General features: G+C 46.5%; 1 protein-coding gene across 5 annotated transcripts in view; it reads left to right on the top strand.

Moving 5' to 3' along the window:
* The window catches only part of LOC123773426 (major facilitator superfamily domain-containing protein 9), a 91,065-nt gene extending 75,763 nt beyond the window's left edge, over nt 1-15,302 (top strand). For all 5 annotated transcript variants that reach the window (XM_069317854.1, XM_069317853.1, XM_045767182.2 and 2 more), the window contains one exon: nt 14,974-15,302. In XM_069317854.1, the coding sequence (XP_069173955.1) occupies nt 14,974-15,159 (186 nt within the window). In that variant the 3' untranslated portion in view covers nt 15,160-15,302. The remainder of the gene's footprint in view (nt 1-14,973) is intronic.
* Nucleotides 15,303-16,399: the final 1,097 nt, after the last annotated feature.

Genomic DNA, 16,399 nt, shown 5'->3' with positions numbered 1-16,399 from the left:
TGCATCCTTTCCATAATATCTGATTTTAAAGAGTATACCGACAGTTTTTGAGTTTTTTACTGTGTGTTGTACGGAGTGTTTGCATAGATTTAAGAGATATCAAAGATATCGATAAGATAATGCCCGAAACGCTTTGCGTAACAGTGGCTTTAGGCATTGTATGTACTAGCTATACCTATAAGTCAAACAATCCTTGTAAAAATTTATTGTATGTATGTACCTTACCTAAATAAAATTGTATTGTATTGTATAAATATATATTTAAATTAGGATTAGATTAGATTAGGATTAGCATTTAGGAACACGGTTTTGAACATGTAAATAGCACAAGAGGATACCTTGCCTTACCTTGAGGTTACCTTGAGGTGCTTCCGGGGCTTAGCGTCCCCGCGGCCCGGTCGTCGACCAGGCCTCCTGGTTGCCGGACTGATCAATCAGGCTGTTGGACGCGGCTGCTCGCAGCCTGACGTATGAATCACAGTCTGGTTGATCAGGTATATGTGTAGAGTGAGTATATGTTTAGCATGTTTAGGGACTTAAACAAAGAGGCTGTGTGTTTTCTGAAAACCGAGTTGGTTACAGTTATAATAGCAGATTTGTTATGGGCTTGAGGTAATTTGTAGTGACTGAACACCATCCACAGGTACCTTACGTAAGATAGGGATATATTAGCGAGTAGTATAATGAAAGGAGAGCAGAGTGGGGAACATAATATCTGATTTTAGAGAGTATACCAAGACTCTGTGTTGTATGTAGGTGCTGAAGTTTTAGTCTTGTCTATCTATAGGACAAGGAATGTTCCATTATTTTTATTGGTAATGTTAACATTGTCTATCTGAGGGTGAATTTAGTTTGATGATTTACGCGTAGCGTTTCGGGCAAGTCCTTAATCCTATGGTCCCTGGAATACGATCCCCTGCCGCGAAGAATCGTTTTTTCATCCAAGTACACATTTTTCTGTTGCGTTAAACAGAGGCTACAGTTAAGGAATTGCGCCCATTAAATCCTCCCCGGCCAGGATACGAACCCATGACATAGCGCTCGCGGAACGCCAGGCGAGTGTCTTACCACTACACCACGGAGACTGCTTAGCAATATTTAGGCGATGAGTCACAATAACGTGGCTAAAGTAATTTGACCAGACCACACACTAGAAGGTGAAGGGACGATGACGTTTCGGTCCGTCCTGGACCATTCTCAAGTCGATTCACTTGAGAATGGTCCAGGACGGACCTCATCGACTTGAGAATGGTCCAGGACGGACCGAAACGTCGTCGTCCCTTCACCTTCTAGTGTGTGGTCTGGTCACATTAACAATATTATTTAGTGTGTGTGGTTTGGGGTCTGAATACATGAACGTAGTATCGTCAGCAAGTAATTATCACAAAGAAGGTTCGAAGCTGGAGAGACTATGTAGCACCATCAAATATGTGGGATAATCAAAAGGTGCTAAATATCCCTAAGGAAGCCAATACTAGAACAAAAGCGCATAAGACGAACGATATCAAAGGTATCTGATTCACCAAGAATTCTATTGAGGGACAGGTGACCACGAGGGGACAGTTGGGAAGCAAGACGCACGCACATCCCAGAAGTCAGGACATTCAACAAGGATATGCACGACAGTATGAGAGACAATGCACGTTGGGTATCAAGACGACGAAGAGTTGAGGGAGAGGCAGACGAGTAAGCAGGACAGCTATAGTCAAGTTTAGGCAGCAGAAGAGAGAAGTGTGCGCCTATTAGTTCCCCAGGAAGTACAGGACAAGACCTGAAGTAAGTTAAGGGCCTCGGAGCATTCAACTCAGAGGACCTGAAAAACGTAGGTCTTCGCAGCAAAGGCAGTATGAATATAGACCTCCAAGTTCACTCAGACATCATTCGTGCTGTGACACTTGCAAAAGCCAAATTGAGAAAAGGAGAGTTTGGTAATAGCATTCCAAAACCACATCAGACGGACACTGACCATATGCTCAAAGAGTTTGCAGACGCAACTCGTTAGAGGAATGGGGCGAAAGTCCTTAGGGGATGACCCTAGAGAACCAGGTTTCCAAATATGAAGAAAAACCACCTCAGGCCTGTCCGCAGGGACTGACGACGACTCCCAGATACGGTTATAAATGCTGTACAGTATTAAGTAAATACTGAAACGTGCTTGGAGGGAGATTGCGAAACATCTCATAATGAATATCATCTGAGCCTGTTACCATAGATCCTCAGAGAGTCAGGGCACACTGGACTTCAGAGAGAAAGGATCGTTATAGTTAAGCTGAAGATATGTGCGAAAATCTAAGAGGAAACATTCATGAAGGGGCTTACGAGTAAGGAAAGGAGGAAGATAAGAACCGGAGCTGACAATCGAGAAGTGTGAGCCCAGTTTGGCCACGACCGACACCTCATCCGCCACAATACAACCCGTTCTCGCAAATTTAATAAGTCAATATTGACTTATTAAATATGTGCATAGGTGACATACTTAACATAACAGATACCCTTAAAAAGCTTCATAGAAAACACCGACCTTACCTAACCTACTTAGTATGTTAAGATAAGCATCTTATTGCTTCGTAATTACAATTATTACCTAACCTATAATAGGTATAGGTTAAGTAATAATTGTAATTACGAAGCAATAAGATGCTTATCTTAAGATACTAACAAGGTTAGGTAAGGTCGGTGTTTTCTATGAATCTTTTTAATGGTATCTATTATGTTTAGTATATCACCTATGTACGTAGTTAATAAGTCAATATTGACTTTACGAATTTGCGAGAACTGGTTGGACCAGGATGAGCGCCAAGCATCGGTTCCTAGAGACATACACAAAGCAGTGAAAACTGCGTTATCAGAAGTTAGAGTTCATTAAAGTTGGCAGAAAAACTATGAATATTCCATTGAAGAATAGACATTTGTCAAAAAGGGGATAAAACAGAAACAGAAATAACGAGGGAGAAAAAAAGGCAAAGAAGAACACGTCTAAGTAAGTAAGAAGTAAGAACAGTAAGTAAGTAAGTAAGTAAGTAAGAACATGTCTAAGTAAGAACAAGATCAGTGAAATCGGGGTTACAGGGCTGGTTACCTTTTTGGCTTGGCCTTAAGGATATACTTAATATCCTTGTGGCAGTCTTTCAGTTCCCTATCACTAGACACAACTTGGTTTGGGAGAATAACTATGCCAATGCTGGCATTTAACCGACCATTTTTGGAGATCCGAACAGGAATCTGTCCAATGCAGGACAAGTTACGGGGGCATAGGTTAATCTAGTAAAGACAAGGGAGTCAAGGATGCAAGAGGACGGACCAACGTCTGTAGCGAGAGGAGGCATCGGAGAAGGGGCAGTCAAGGGAATTGGGGGGAAGGAAAGACAGAAAAAAGAGAAGTGCACTGGATCAAGGGCAGCATCTGAGAGAGAATCAAGGACCAAGGAAACCTCCGTAGCTGGGACAGGTGACTCCACCACTGAAATGGAGGGGATGCAGACTAGATTCGGAGGCGGGAAGTGAGGAATATAGCAATGTCTTCTTACCCACTGAGAAGGAAGAAGAAGAGGAGCCAGGTTTACATTTCTGACAGACACATACATACGTACCAGCAGCAACGTATTGGGCCACAGCCTCTACAGTCTAAACAGGAGCAGGAGAACGGGAGTGGTCAACATGAAGATTGCCAGGAGAAGGATAGACAACGGCCTGGACAGACAGGCATTGTAGAGGGCCAAAAGCCAGAGGGGAGGGCTGAGAAAAAAAAGACTAGGGTGAGAAGGGAAAGGGGACAGGAGACAGGGAAGACCGGGACGGAAGGTAACACCAGACAGAGAACCAAGAGGAAGATCCTCTGGCCTAGAATGCAAAGGAGCAGGTGGTGGTGGTGGTGTTGGAGGTGTCGGGGTACAATGCCCGGAAAAGGTTGCAAAAACTGGGAAAGTAGGAAAGGGCGAGAAGTGGAATGCAACACACGAGCATAAGACATGCTAGAGAAAGAGAGAAGACGGCGAACCTGGCGTCTTGCCTCGGGAAAAGATCGCGATGTTTCAAATTGAGGATGGCTTCCTTAAAATTTGTAGTGCACATATGAGTGGGAAAAGGTAGGGTGGACGTTACCGCAATTGATGCAGTGAGATGAGAAGAAGAGCATTCTGTTTTAGAATGACACGAGTCTCCACACATGTGAGGGAGCCGGTCGGCCGAGCGGACAGCACGCTGGACTTGTGATCCTGTGGTCCTGGGTTCGATCCCAGGCGCCGGCGAGAAACAATAGGCAGAGTTTCGTTCATCCTAGGCCCCTGTTACCTAGCAGTAAAATAGGTATCTGGGTGTTAGTCAGCTGTCACGGGCTGCTTCCTGGGGGTGGAGGCCTGGTCGAGGACCGGGCCGCGGGGACACTAAAAGCCCCGAAATCATCTCAAGACAACCTCAAGATAAAGGAGCATCTGGCCTACTATTAAAAGTGAACTATTAAAAGTAAGAGAAAGGGACCTACTATTAAAAGTGATCTTCACTACATGAAGAGGTTCACAACAATGACCACGATGAAGTCAAGTGAACGTATCAATCTGAAGGATAGAATGGCCTTGGACCTCAAGGATATATTTAATATCCTCTTGGTAGTCATTCAGTTCCCTGTCACCAGTCGCAACATAGTGTGAGAGAATAACTGTGCCAATGGTGGCATTTAACCGAGCATTTTTGGAGATCCAAACAGCGATCTCTCAAATACAGAACAATAAAGCCAAGCGGTCAGCCACTTCCTGAGAAGGGAGCTGCAGCGACACGTATAGCAGTACGGGTGGTGTTAAAAGTGACAAAGGTATCCAACAAATCAACTAGGTGTTTATGGATGAATAATTCATCAGGACGTGTAGGATCAACATGACTGAGATCAAAATACTTAGTCCACATAGGACCAAACAAAGCTTGGAATGTATTAGATTGAGAGGGAATCATGCAAGTGCGTAGGTGATGACACCGAGCACCACCAATAAGAGAGTAAAAGGCCCAGTTGTTACGAGATATGGAGTCATTCCAGGTGATTAGGTCGTCACCACTGGGGACTTGGGGCTCAACCCCTGCCACAGAGGTGGGAAGGAAGCAGTGAGAGTCAGTTGAGAGAGTCAGAAATGAAGTTTGGTCTGGGCCCAATGTAGCAGGGTACAGAGCCCGACTTTCCATCACAGTCCGACTTGAGGGACCTGATCACCCATCCCACGAGTCTGAGAAGTTGAATGAGTCTGAGAAGTTGAATATATTGGCATAGAAACAGGAATGAATTGTTTCCATAAATAAGCCCCCATACCCACCATGGAGACACAATTAGATGATAAGACACCTAACAAAACGTCAAGATGCACCCCCCTAGGGGTGCATCGTGGATATACACCCTGCAATCGTCACTTTAAGAACCGTCAGTCCATCTAGATCAGGCTCACCAACGAAAGCAAAGTTTGACAATAAAAGCGTTCCCCTCTCTCGACAACATCAGGTACCATAGTTCTATGGTCGAGAGTGTGTGCCTGTTCCACGCTCCGCTGTCTGCGCAGTTTCCCCCCCCCCTCCCTCCCGGGAGGGGGAAGGGGAACCCCAAATCCACCACGCCGGCTATCCACCCGTCAGTTCTGAGACTGGATGTCAAAACACGCGAAAAACCACCGACTGGAGGGAGGGAGGGATGCCGGGGAGCCTCCAGGTTTCACCCAGAAAATGGCGTTTCATTACATTCAACGCTGGTTTTCTGGGGGGAGCTCCTTCGGCTCCCCGAAGCTAACTACCCACAGAGGAATACATAGGGACTTACCCGGGAGGCGGTTGCTGCTCACTCCTCAACTCGAAGTCGAGACAACTGGCTGCAGCCGCCGACCCAAAGCGACACAGGCCTGACGAGGCCCAGGGACGTTCACTAGGTAACGAGCAGCCAGGACCCTGTTCGACCGCCAAAAGCCCCGTGCCCGAATCTCAGCCCAGGACATGTTGCCGAAGACAACAATAGTCTCCGTGGTGTAGTGGTAAGACACTCGCCTGGCGTTCCGCGAGCGCTATGTCATGGGTTCGTATCCTGGCCGGGGAGGATTTACTGGGCGCAATTCCTTAACTGTAGCCTCTGTTTAACGCAACAGTAAAATGTGTACTTGGATGAAAAAACGATTCTTCGCGGCAGGGGATCGTATTCCAGGGACCATAGGATTAAGGACTTGCCCGAAACGCTACGCGTACTAGTGGCTGTACAAGAATGTAACAACTCTTGTATATATCTCAAAAAAAAAAAAAAAGAAGACGGCAGGAACAGCAGCGAACTTACGAACGTCATGGGAACGGGGATAGACTGCAGGCTGGCTAGCCTTAATAACTCTGTGGACAACCTGGGAGACCTGCACCCGCAAACAGGGAAGAAGGGAAACCGGCTCAACCCAAAGCGCGTCCCTGGACACAGAAGCCGTGGCACGCAAATAATGGCGAAGAACCTCAACCGGACACAAAGCATGATGCACCCCCGGCCTGACCAACAGGAACCTCATCATCAACCCGAACCCCAACATCATCAACCCAGGAACCCCTTCGGAAAGCAGCAGTCTCATTCTTCGCCAGAAAAGGAGGAGACACACTCCTCAACTCCACTCCACAACACACTCTTCAACTTTAAGTGAATATATATTTAGAAAAAAGCAACCATTAATCATTAAGGGAACCGGTCGGCTGAGCGGACAGCACGCTGGATTTGTGATCCTGTGGTCCCGGGGTCGATCCCGGGCGCCGGCGAGAAACAATGGGCAGAGTTTCTTTCTATGCCCCTGTTACCTAGCAGTAAAATAGGTACCTGGGTGTTAGTCAGCTGTCACGGGCTGCTTCCTGGGGGTGGAGGCCTGGTCGAGGACCGGGCCGCGGGGACACTAAAGCCCCGAAATCATCTCAAGATAACCTCAAGGAATCTCAAGAAGAGTGAAAAGTCATCATTAAAAGTCATTAATCAGGGTCAAAGTTACTGAACTTAGTGACCTCCGTGTCCCCAGAAATCCCAGGAATGGTGGGCATAGAGCAGAGCCAAGATTCATGCCACACATAAAAGACAGAAAAACATCTCCCCATCCCCCACAGACATTTATAAAATCCCTGAGAAATATAAGACAGTGGACACTTGGCTGGAAGCAGCAGTTCCCAGAGAAGGCCCAAACACACCGAAAGTATCACCATCCCCAGACTCCGAAACCCTCAGATGTTTTAGAACCAGTCGAAAAGGGGGAGGTCTTCGGGCCCGCGGAACAACGCTGGTCAAGCCTGGGAAAGGACATGGAGGAGCAAACTTAGTGTAAATTGAAAACAGCAACTACTGTTGCTGGTTTGTTCAGGTTTTGAACTAACATCAACAACATCAACGTGAACACAAAACCTAAGTACAGTATACTGGTAAATCTGACCCATAAAATGGCAGACCAGCTGATAAATTGAGTCCCTGAAAGTTTTGACTAAAACAGAGACACAATGACCACAAATGTCGCAGGCTTCAAGGTGGAACATATTTATTCCCCATTCAACAGGCGGCACAACTGATGCTATAACATTTCATCAAAACTGAAGCACATCCTTCAAACACTCTCTGAAGGATGAAATGGAGGGCTGTCTTGTAATAAACCTTCCAAAAGTTGTAAAAAAAACAGCGTTGAATGTAATGATTTCTGGGTGAGACCCGGAGGCTCCTTGGAGCTATCCGGGCTGATGTGAATGTATTAGACCCTGGCATCAGTCAAACGAACGGAGTTCTAAGGCCTACCAGGAGACCAGGAGCCAGAACCTGGCCCCCCTCATAAAGGCACGAGGAGCAATTGCCTATAGAAACCCCCATGTGGTTGGAAACATTCTATATTGACCAGACCACACACTAGAAGTTGAAGGGACGACGACGTTTCGGTCCGTCCTGGACCATTCTCAAGTCGATTGTGACTTGAGAACGGAAAAACGTTTCGGTCCGACGTTTCGGACCGAAACGCCGTCGTCCCTTCAACTTCTAGTGTGTGGTCTGGTCAACATACTTCAGCCACGTTATTGTGACTCATCGCCTGCAAACATTCTCTATCTACCATCAACCAGGTCAAGCACCCAGGAAGGTAAGCGCCCCAAAACAAACCCCCTATTCTGATTAAGAAATTGCTACTGAAAGCCAAACTAGTGGAGAGAACTCCCCAAATAAAAATGAGCACACGAGCATGACGTCACCACGTCACAGCGCCGCTGTCTGTGCAGCTGGAGATCACCACACCGGCTATCCACACCCCAGTTCTGAGGCTGGATGTCAAAAATCCGTGAAAAACCGCCGACCGGGAGGGAGGGTTGCCGGGGAGCCTCCAGGTCTCATCCAGAAAATGGCATTTCACTACATTCAACGCTGGTTTTCTTGGGGAAGCCCCTATGGCTCTCTGGAGCTACTTACCTAAAGACAAAAACAAGAGGGACTTACCCAGGAGGCAGTCGGCACTCGCTCCTCAACTTGAAATCGAGACAAGTGGCTGCAACCGCAAACCCAATGCGACACAGGACCGACTACTCTCAGGAACATTGACAAAGTAGCGAGCGGCCAGGACCCTGTTCGACCTCCAAAAACCGCGCACCCGAATGTCAGCCCAAGACATGTTACCAAAGACGGCAGCCAGCACAGCAAACTTACGAACGTCGTGGGTACGGGATAGACCACAGGCTGGCTGGACCGAATAACCCTGCGGACAACCTGAGAGACACGAACCCTGGAACAGGGGAGAAGGGAATCCGGGGTCAACCCAGGGTGCGTCCCTGGCAAGGCGGCCATGGCGCACAGGTAATGGCTGAGAGCCCTGACCGGACACAATACATGATGCACCCCCGGCTGAACCAACAAAGCATTAACAACCCAAGGACCCCTCCAGAAAGCAGCAGTCTCATTCTTCACCAGAAAAGGAGATGGCTGCAAACAAACAAACCTTCTACCAGGACCAAAGGAGCAGAAACCCTTGTGCCGGAGGATAGCATGAAGCTCCTTGACCCAACCCCCAGAGGCCAATGTCAACATGAAAAGAGCCTAGGAGAAACAAATTCTGAACTGAAGGGGCCACCACAAACCGAAGGAAAGAGAGAGAAAAGATAACACCTGATCCAAAGACCAGGATGGCTAAGGCGGCACATGAGCAGGCCAGAGGTGAAACAATGCCTGAGACAGCTTGTGGAACGGTGCAGAAGTAACATCAATGCCGAACACAAGCTGCAGCGGCTCTGCCAGCGCCGCTTAATACGAGGCGACAATATTCGGCATAAGATGACGATCCTGAAACAACCACGAAAGAAAGGACAAAACAACCCGAACAGAGACCGAAGTAAACCGACGAAGGGACAAGAAATACTAGAAGGACCGCCAGGAAACATCATACTGCCGCCGAGATGAAGCACGCAGCTGGGACACCATCAATGAAGTCACCTGCTCACCATACAAATGATGATAGACTCAAGTCAGAAAGACCAGACCTTGCCAGCCTCACATCAGCCACAGAACTGAGGTGTGGACAGCCGGTGCATGGGTCTGGGGCTCCCCCTTTTCCCTCCCAGGGAAGGGAGAGCTGTGCAGGCAGCGCCGCAGTGACGTGGTGATGTCATGCTCGTTTTCATTTGGGGAGTTCTCTCCACTAATTCGACTTTCAGCAGCAATTTCTTAACCAGAATAGGGGTTTGTTTTGGGCTGCTTACCTTTCAGGGTGCCTGACCTGGTCGATGGTAGACTTAGAATGCTTCCAACCACATGGGGGTTTCTATAGGATATTGCTCCTCATGCCTCTCTGAGGGGGCCAGGTTCTGTCTCATGGTCCCTGGTAGGCCTAAAAACTTCATTCTTTGACTGATGGCAGGGGTCTAATACATTCATATCAGTCCAGATAACTGTGTTCCCAGATAGCATTCATATCAATCTAAAAAAAAACACAGTAGAATGTAATGCAACGCCATTTTCTGGGTGAGACCCGGAGGCTACCCGGAGCTATACCAGGCTGATGTGTAAATATAAGACCCCTGGCAACAGTCAATCAATGGACTCCTAGGCCTACCGGGGACCACGAGCTAGATCGTGGGGCCCCCCTCAGAGAGGCATGAGGAACAATGACCGATAGACACCCCCATGTAGTTGAAAGCAGTTTATGTCTGCCATGTACCAGGTCAGGCACCCAGAAAGGTAGGAATCCCAAAGCAAACTACAGCTGGTTAAACAGGTACCACACCTCCAGCGCCGGCTACCCAACCCCAGTTCAGAGGCTGAATATCACAAACGCAAACCGGAGGGAGTGAGGGTTGCTGGAGAGCCTCCGGGTATCACCCAGAAAATAACCGCTGCATTACGTAGGAATGCGGAGGAATTTCTGATGGAGGAGAAGACAGTTGCACAGCGCGATCCGCAGCGCAGCGTGCGGAGCGCCGCGGGGGGCCTATATAAGAAGTGAGGAGGGGACATGCGTTCTTTCTTGCTACAGCCTCGCCCCGCTTCACAAGTCAAAGAAAAAAATTTTTCTACAAACGCTACAAACACGCTTCGCTTCGCAAGAAAAAGGAATAACTTGGGACTCTTGTGTTCTTGGGACTTCAAGAAGCCATGAAAACTACGATTGTACCACGATCACAGCCCCACCCTGGTTGACTTTATCTCCGGTGACCCTTCAACCTCACAAGCTGAAAAGCTAGGGTCGGTCTACAGTACTCAACTTTCTCCAAGGTAATGTGTTATCTTATGTTCTAAATGTAAAAGCTAGGTTCCTCCCAAGTGTCGGCGTGTGCCCAGCGCTGTTTCCCACGCGGCCTGCAGCCGCTCTAGCCAGGCCAGCTAGGTCATGCCTAGGCAGAACATGTTATGCAGCCAACAGTCCTATTGTCAGCTGATTACGACGAAATTCTTATACAGCCTTGCCCGCGCCGCTAAACTTGCCAGAATTATTGTCTGCCGGTTAAGCCCGAGAATTTTTATTCAGTATCCTCGATGCTGGTTTGCCGGAAATATTGTCCGCCGGTTAAGCCCGGAACCTTTTCACGCAGCTCAACACGCTGCTGGATTGCTAGACATATTGTCCGCTGTTTAAGACGGAATTCTTATGCAGCCTCCATCGCTGATAGATTGCCAGAATTATTATCTGTCGGTTAAGCCAGGATTTTTTATGCAGCTCACCACGCTGCTGGATTGACAGACGATTGTCCGACGATTAATACGGAATTCTTATATACCATTGCCCTAGCCGCTAGCTTGCCAGACTAGGTTAAGTCTGCCGGTTAAGCCGGGGAATTTTATCTATTCAGTATCCGCCCTCGAGTTGGATTGGCCAGAAATATTGTCTACGGGTTAGGCATAAAAATTTTAATGCAGCCTCCTTCGCCGCCGGATTTTTTTTTTTTAATTCTGGCCTGCCGGATAAGCCCGGAATTATTATACAGCCGCCCTAAGCTGCCACCCTCGCTATCGGATTGCCAGACCTATGTCTGCCGGTTGAGCCCGGAATTATTATGATCGCCAGACCTATGTCTGCCGGTTGAGCCCGGAATTATTATGATCGCCAGACCTATGTCTGCCGGTTGAGCCCGGAATTATTATGATCGCCAGACCTATGTCTGCCGGTTGAGCCCGGAATTATTATGATCGCCAGACCTATGTCTGCCGGTTGAGCCCGGAATTATTATGATCGCCAGACCTATGTCTGCCGGTTGAGCCCGGAATTATTATGATCGCCAGACCTATGTCTGCCGGTTGAGCCCGGAATTATTATGATCGCCAGACCTATGTCTGCCGGTTGAGCCCGGAATTATTATGATCGCCAGACCTATGTCTGCCGGTTGAGCCCGGAATTATTATGATCGCCAGACCTATGTCTGCCGGTTGAGCCCGGAATTATTATGATCGCCAGACCTATGTCTGCCGGTTGAGCCCGGAATTATTATGATCGCCAGACCTATGTCTGCCGGTTGAGCCCGGAATTATTATGCAGACGCCCTCACTATTGGATTGCCAGACCTATGTCTGCCGGTTAAGCCCGGAATTATGCGGCCGCCTCGCTGCTGGATTGCCAGACCTCAAGGTAGGATGGCTAGTTTTTATCCGAGAAACTGAGACCCGAAAGGCACTGGGGTAGAAAGAGGATCATTACAGCAAACGTTTTTAACTTAAGTGCCAGGCACTATGACCAAGGTTTTGAATTTTTGAGTTTAGTGGATTCGTAAAGGTGAGCAGACCCCAGAATGTGGAATGACCTTCCCAGTCATGTTAAAGACTGTACCTCTCTCAACCAGTTTAAGATAAAAACTAAACACTATCTAATCAACTCCCTGTAAGCTACCTTACCCCTATAATGTCAACCCATGTCTGTTATTTTTAAACAATGCTGTTTGTCGACCAAATGGTATTTCTGCTGTTTTTTTTGCCATGTTCCCCCCTTTTTTATTTTTATATTTTCTGAACACATTTTATACTTTAATCTCAAATAGTATTAAGTCTTAGTCTTTAATATTTTTCCTGCCCGAAACGCTTTGGCTTTAGGCATTGTATTTACTAGCTCTATCTATAAATTCATCAATATTTGTATCACCTCTTGTATGTATGTACTTCACCTGAATAAACATTTGAATTTTGAATTTTTGAATTTTGAATTCTGGTGTTGCACAGGTGGAACTACTAGTAGAGTTGCTTCACCGGCAGGTGGTTCATGAATCTTGGGCTTCATTGTCACACATTCCATGACTTACCTTACTGTTGTGATTTTGATTTGCCTGCCTTTCTGGCAGCCTTTGCTAACGATTAATTTTTTTTTTTTTTTTTTTTTTTTTTTTTTTTTTTTTTTTTTTTTTTTGAGATATATACAAGAGTTGTTACATTCTTGTACAGCCACTAGTACGCGTAGCGTTTCGGGCAAGTCCTTAATCCTATGGTCCCTGGAATACGATCCCCTGCCGCGAAGAATCGTTTTTTCATCCAAGTACACATTTTACTGTTGCGTTAAACAGAGGCTACAGTTAAGGATTTGCGCCCAGTAAATCCTCCCCGGCCAGGATACGAACCCATGACATAGCGCTCGCGGAACGCCAGGCGAGTGTCTTACCACTACACCACGGAGACTGTAAATGATCCCTTGCATTGTGCCTCATTAAAAGGGGCCACATTTGGGCCTCTAGTCCCCGGTAATTTTGCATATGACTCGAAAGGGGTCTTGTGGGGATTGATTTGGGTGGAGCTTGCTAGACATCAAGAGCCAAGGAGCTACCATTAGAATTCTCTAATAAAAGTACATGGGTGACTAGGAACATATAACTAAGAGTGGTTTACTAAAAATTTTGTAATCAAACCTGCTTGATGGGGGGGGGGGAGCCGGTCGGCCGAGCGGACAGCACGCTGGACTTGTGATCCTGTGGTCCCGGGTTCGATCCCGGGCGCCGGCGAGAAACAACGGGCAGAGTTTCTTTCACCCTATGCCCTTGTTATCTAGCAGTAAAAATAGGTACCTGGGTGTTAGTCAGCTGTCACGGGCTGCTTCCTGGGGATGGAGGCCTGGTCGAGGACCGGGCCGCGGGAACACTAAAAAAAAAGTCCCGAAATCTTCTCAAGATAACCTCAAGATGAGGTTCTGGGAGTTCCTCTACTCCCCAAACCCGGCCCGAGGCCAGGCTTGAATTGTGAGAGTTTGGTCCACCAGGCTGTTGCTTGGAGCGGCCCGCAGTCCCACATACCCACCACAGCCCGGTTGGTCCGGCACTCCTTGGAGAAAACTATCTAGTTTTATCAGATCCTTTATATTCAAGTAATACTTATGATAAAAGGCAATAATTGCTTTATTGAAGAATCTATGAGTCTACTTTTTTTATAAGCAGTTCCTGGCTCGTCAAGTGAGTCTGCCACTTTACAGGCTCTAGTATCTTTCACAGCAACTCACGCAAGTTTCACTTTTTCAGTTTGTTCCTCAACTCACCACTAAAGCACATCATCTCACTACATAGCATAAAATCAGCTTCATGAACAAACAGACTTAAAAACAAACTTAAAAACTTAAACTTGTATTTAAAAGCAAGTACAGATATACTGTACACCGGTGCAAAGACCTGTAACTAAATGGCTCTCAGAACTGAAGGACAAGACCTGTGAGGTAGAGGCATTATATAGGCCAAAACAAGAAGATAGAAGAAAAAAGAGGTAATATGATCACTATGTATAAAATACAACCCGTTCTCGCAAATTTAATAAGTCAATATTGACTTATTAACTACGTGCATAGGTGACATACTTAACATAATAGATACCCATAAAAAGATTCATAGAAAACACCGACCTTACCTAACCTTGTTAGTATCTTAAGATAAGCATCTTATAGCTTCGTAATTACAATTATTACCTAACCTATAATAGGTATTGGTTAAGTAACAATTGTAATTACGAAGCAATAAGATGCTTATCTTAAGATACTAACAAGGTTAGGTAAGGTCGGTGTTTTCTATGAATCTTTTTAAGGGTATCTATTATGTTTAGTATATCACCTATGCACGTAGTTAATAAGTCAATATTGACTTTACGAATTTGCGAGAACGGGTTGCAACAATAGTAACGGGAATCGATAAAATTGAAAGGGAAGAAGAATTCCCGAGAGCTGGAACATCAAGAACATGAAGTCATAGATTTAAATTCATTAAATAAAGCTGCCGAAGAAATATAAGAAAAATCACTTTTGCAAACAGAGAAGTAGACGGTTGGAACAAGGTAGGTGAGGTGGTGGTGGAGGTCCTTGATTGGCCCAAAACAGTCAGTAGTTTGAACGCGTTATACAACAATGAGTGTTGGGAAGACCACGAGTGTAGCTCTCATCCTGTAACTACACTTAGGTAATTACACCAGAGTCACTCCGGATGGAGAACACGTTACGAGGTCAGTGTAAGGTCAATTTGGTTGTTTCAGGCACAAGAGATTAATAATGGTGTGTACACATTTGTTAATCTATTTTTTCTCTCCCTCAGATAGGTTCAGTAACTGGGTTTGGACAATGTATCCCGGCTGTGGCACGCATGACAACTCCAATCTTAGCAGGACTAGCACAAGAAGTTAGCGTGTTTGGTCCTGGGATAATGGCAACTGTGTCAGCAGGAATTGGAGCTACTTTGGCAGGCTATATGGCAAAGAGAAGGAAGCCTAAAGATGACTAATTTTTTGTTAATACGTTTAGTCATCTATTTAATTTGTTTATAATATTTATAATAAAGATAAAGATGTACCCTATGTATTCAAATACTATACTAGTCAATCAACCTCTATTATTATTATAAACAATAAAACATGAATTTCTGTATACAGTGTTTTAATACATTCAAAACATCAAAATCTTGTTAAAATAAAGCAGTGAAAAAAAAAGAGATACAATGTTGTATGGAAAAAAATTATGTAACTTCAGTAAAGCTCCACCAGTCTTGTGATCCATTGAGTGGCCAAGTGTTCTTGACCCTGTGGCACTCTGTGGCCTAGTGATCCCTTGAGTGGCAAAGTGTTCTTGACCCTGTGGCACTCTGTGGCCTAGTGATCTCTTGAGTGGCCAAGTGTGTTGACTCTGTGGCCTAGTGATCCCTTGAGTGGCCAAGTGTGTTGACCCTGTGGCACTCTGTGGCCTAGTGATCCCTTGAGTGGCCAAGTGTTCTTGACCCTGTGGCACTCTGTGGCCTAGTGATCCCTTGAGTGGCCAAGTGTTCTTGACCCTGTGGCACTCTGTGGCCTAGTGATCTCTTGAGTGGCCAAGTGTGTTGACCCTGTGGCACTCTGTGGCCTAGTGATCCCTTGAGTGGCCAAGTGTTCTTGACCCTGTGGCACTCTGTGGCCTAGTGATCCCTTGAGTGGCCAAGTGTTCTTGACCCTGTGGCACTCTGTGGCCTAGTGATCTCTTGAGTGGCCAAGTGTGTTGACCCTGTGGCACTCTGTGGCCTAGTGATCCCTTGAGTGGCCAAGTGTTCTTGACCCTGTGGCACTCTGTGGCCTAGTGATCCCTTGAGTGGCCAAGTGTTCTTGACCCTGTGGCACTCTGTGGCCTAGTGATCCCTTGAGTGGCCAAGTGTGTTGACCCTGTGGCACTCTGTGGTCTTGTGCTCAAGCAGATCCCTTGAGTTTTTGTTCTCTGTGGTGAGATAGCAACAAGGAACCACTAAGAAAGCCCTCTCAGAAAACCCGCATTAAAATTAATGAAATGCCCCTTTCTGTTGGGTTAAGAGTGACTCCCTGGTACCTCCCTCTCCCTTCCTGGTGTGTCAGGGGTTTACGTTTACATGGTCTTCCATCGGATTAAGACCGAGACCGCATGTAGGCCAGAAGCTGTGGCTGGCCACCTGGCAGAGGTCAGCTTTCAGCATTCTGAAACTTGCCACCAGCAAGAACAGCCCAGGTGGACAGGTCCACAGACCA

The sequence above is a fragment of the Procambarus clarkii genome, chromosome 89 (genome assembly GCF_040958095.1).
Source record: "Procambarus clarkii isolate CNS0578487 chromosome 89, FALCON_Pclarkii_2.0, whole genome shotgun sequence".
NCBI classification, from domain to species: Eukaryota; Metazoa; Arthropoda; class Malacostraca; order Decapoda; family Cambaridae; genus Procambarus; species Procambarus clarkii.
Note: the sequence above shows the minus strand (reverse complement) of the source record. Positions and strands in the feature narration are given on the sequence as shown.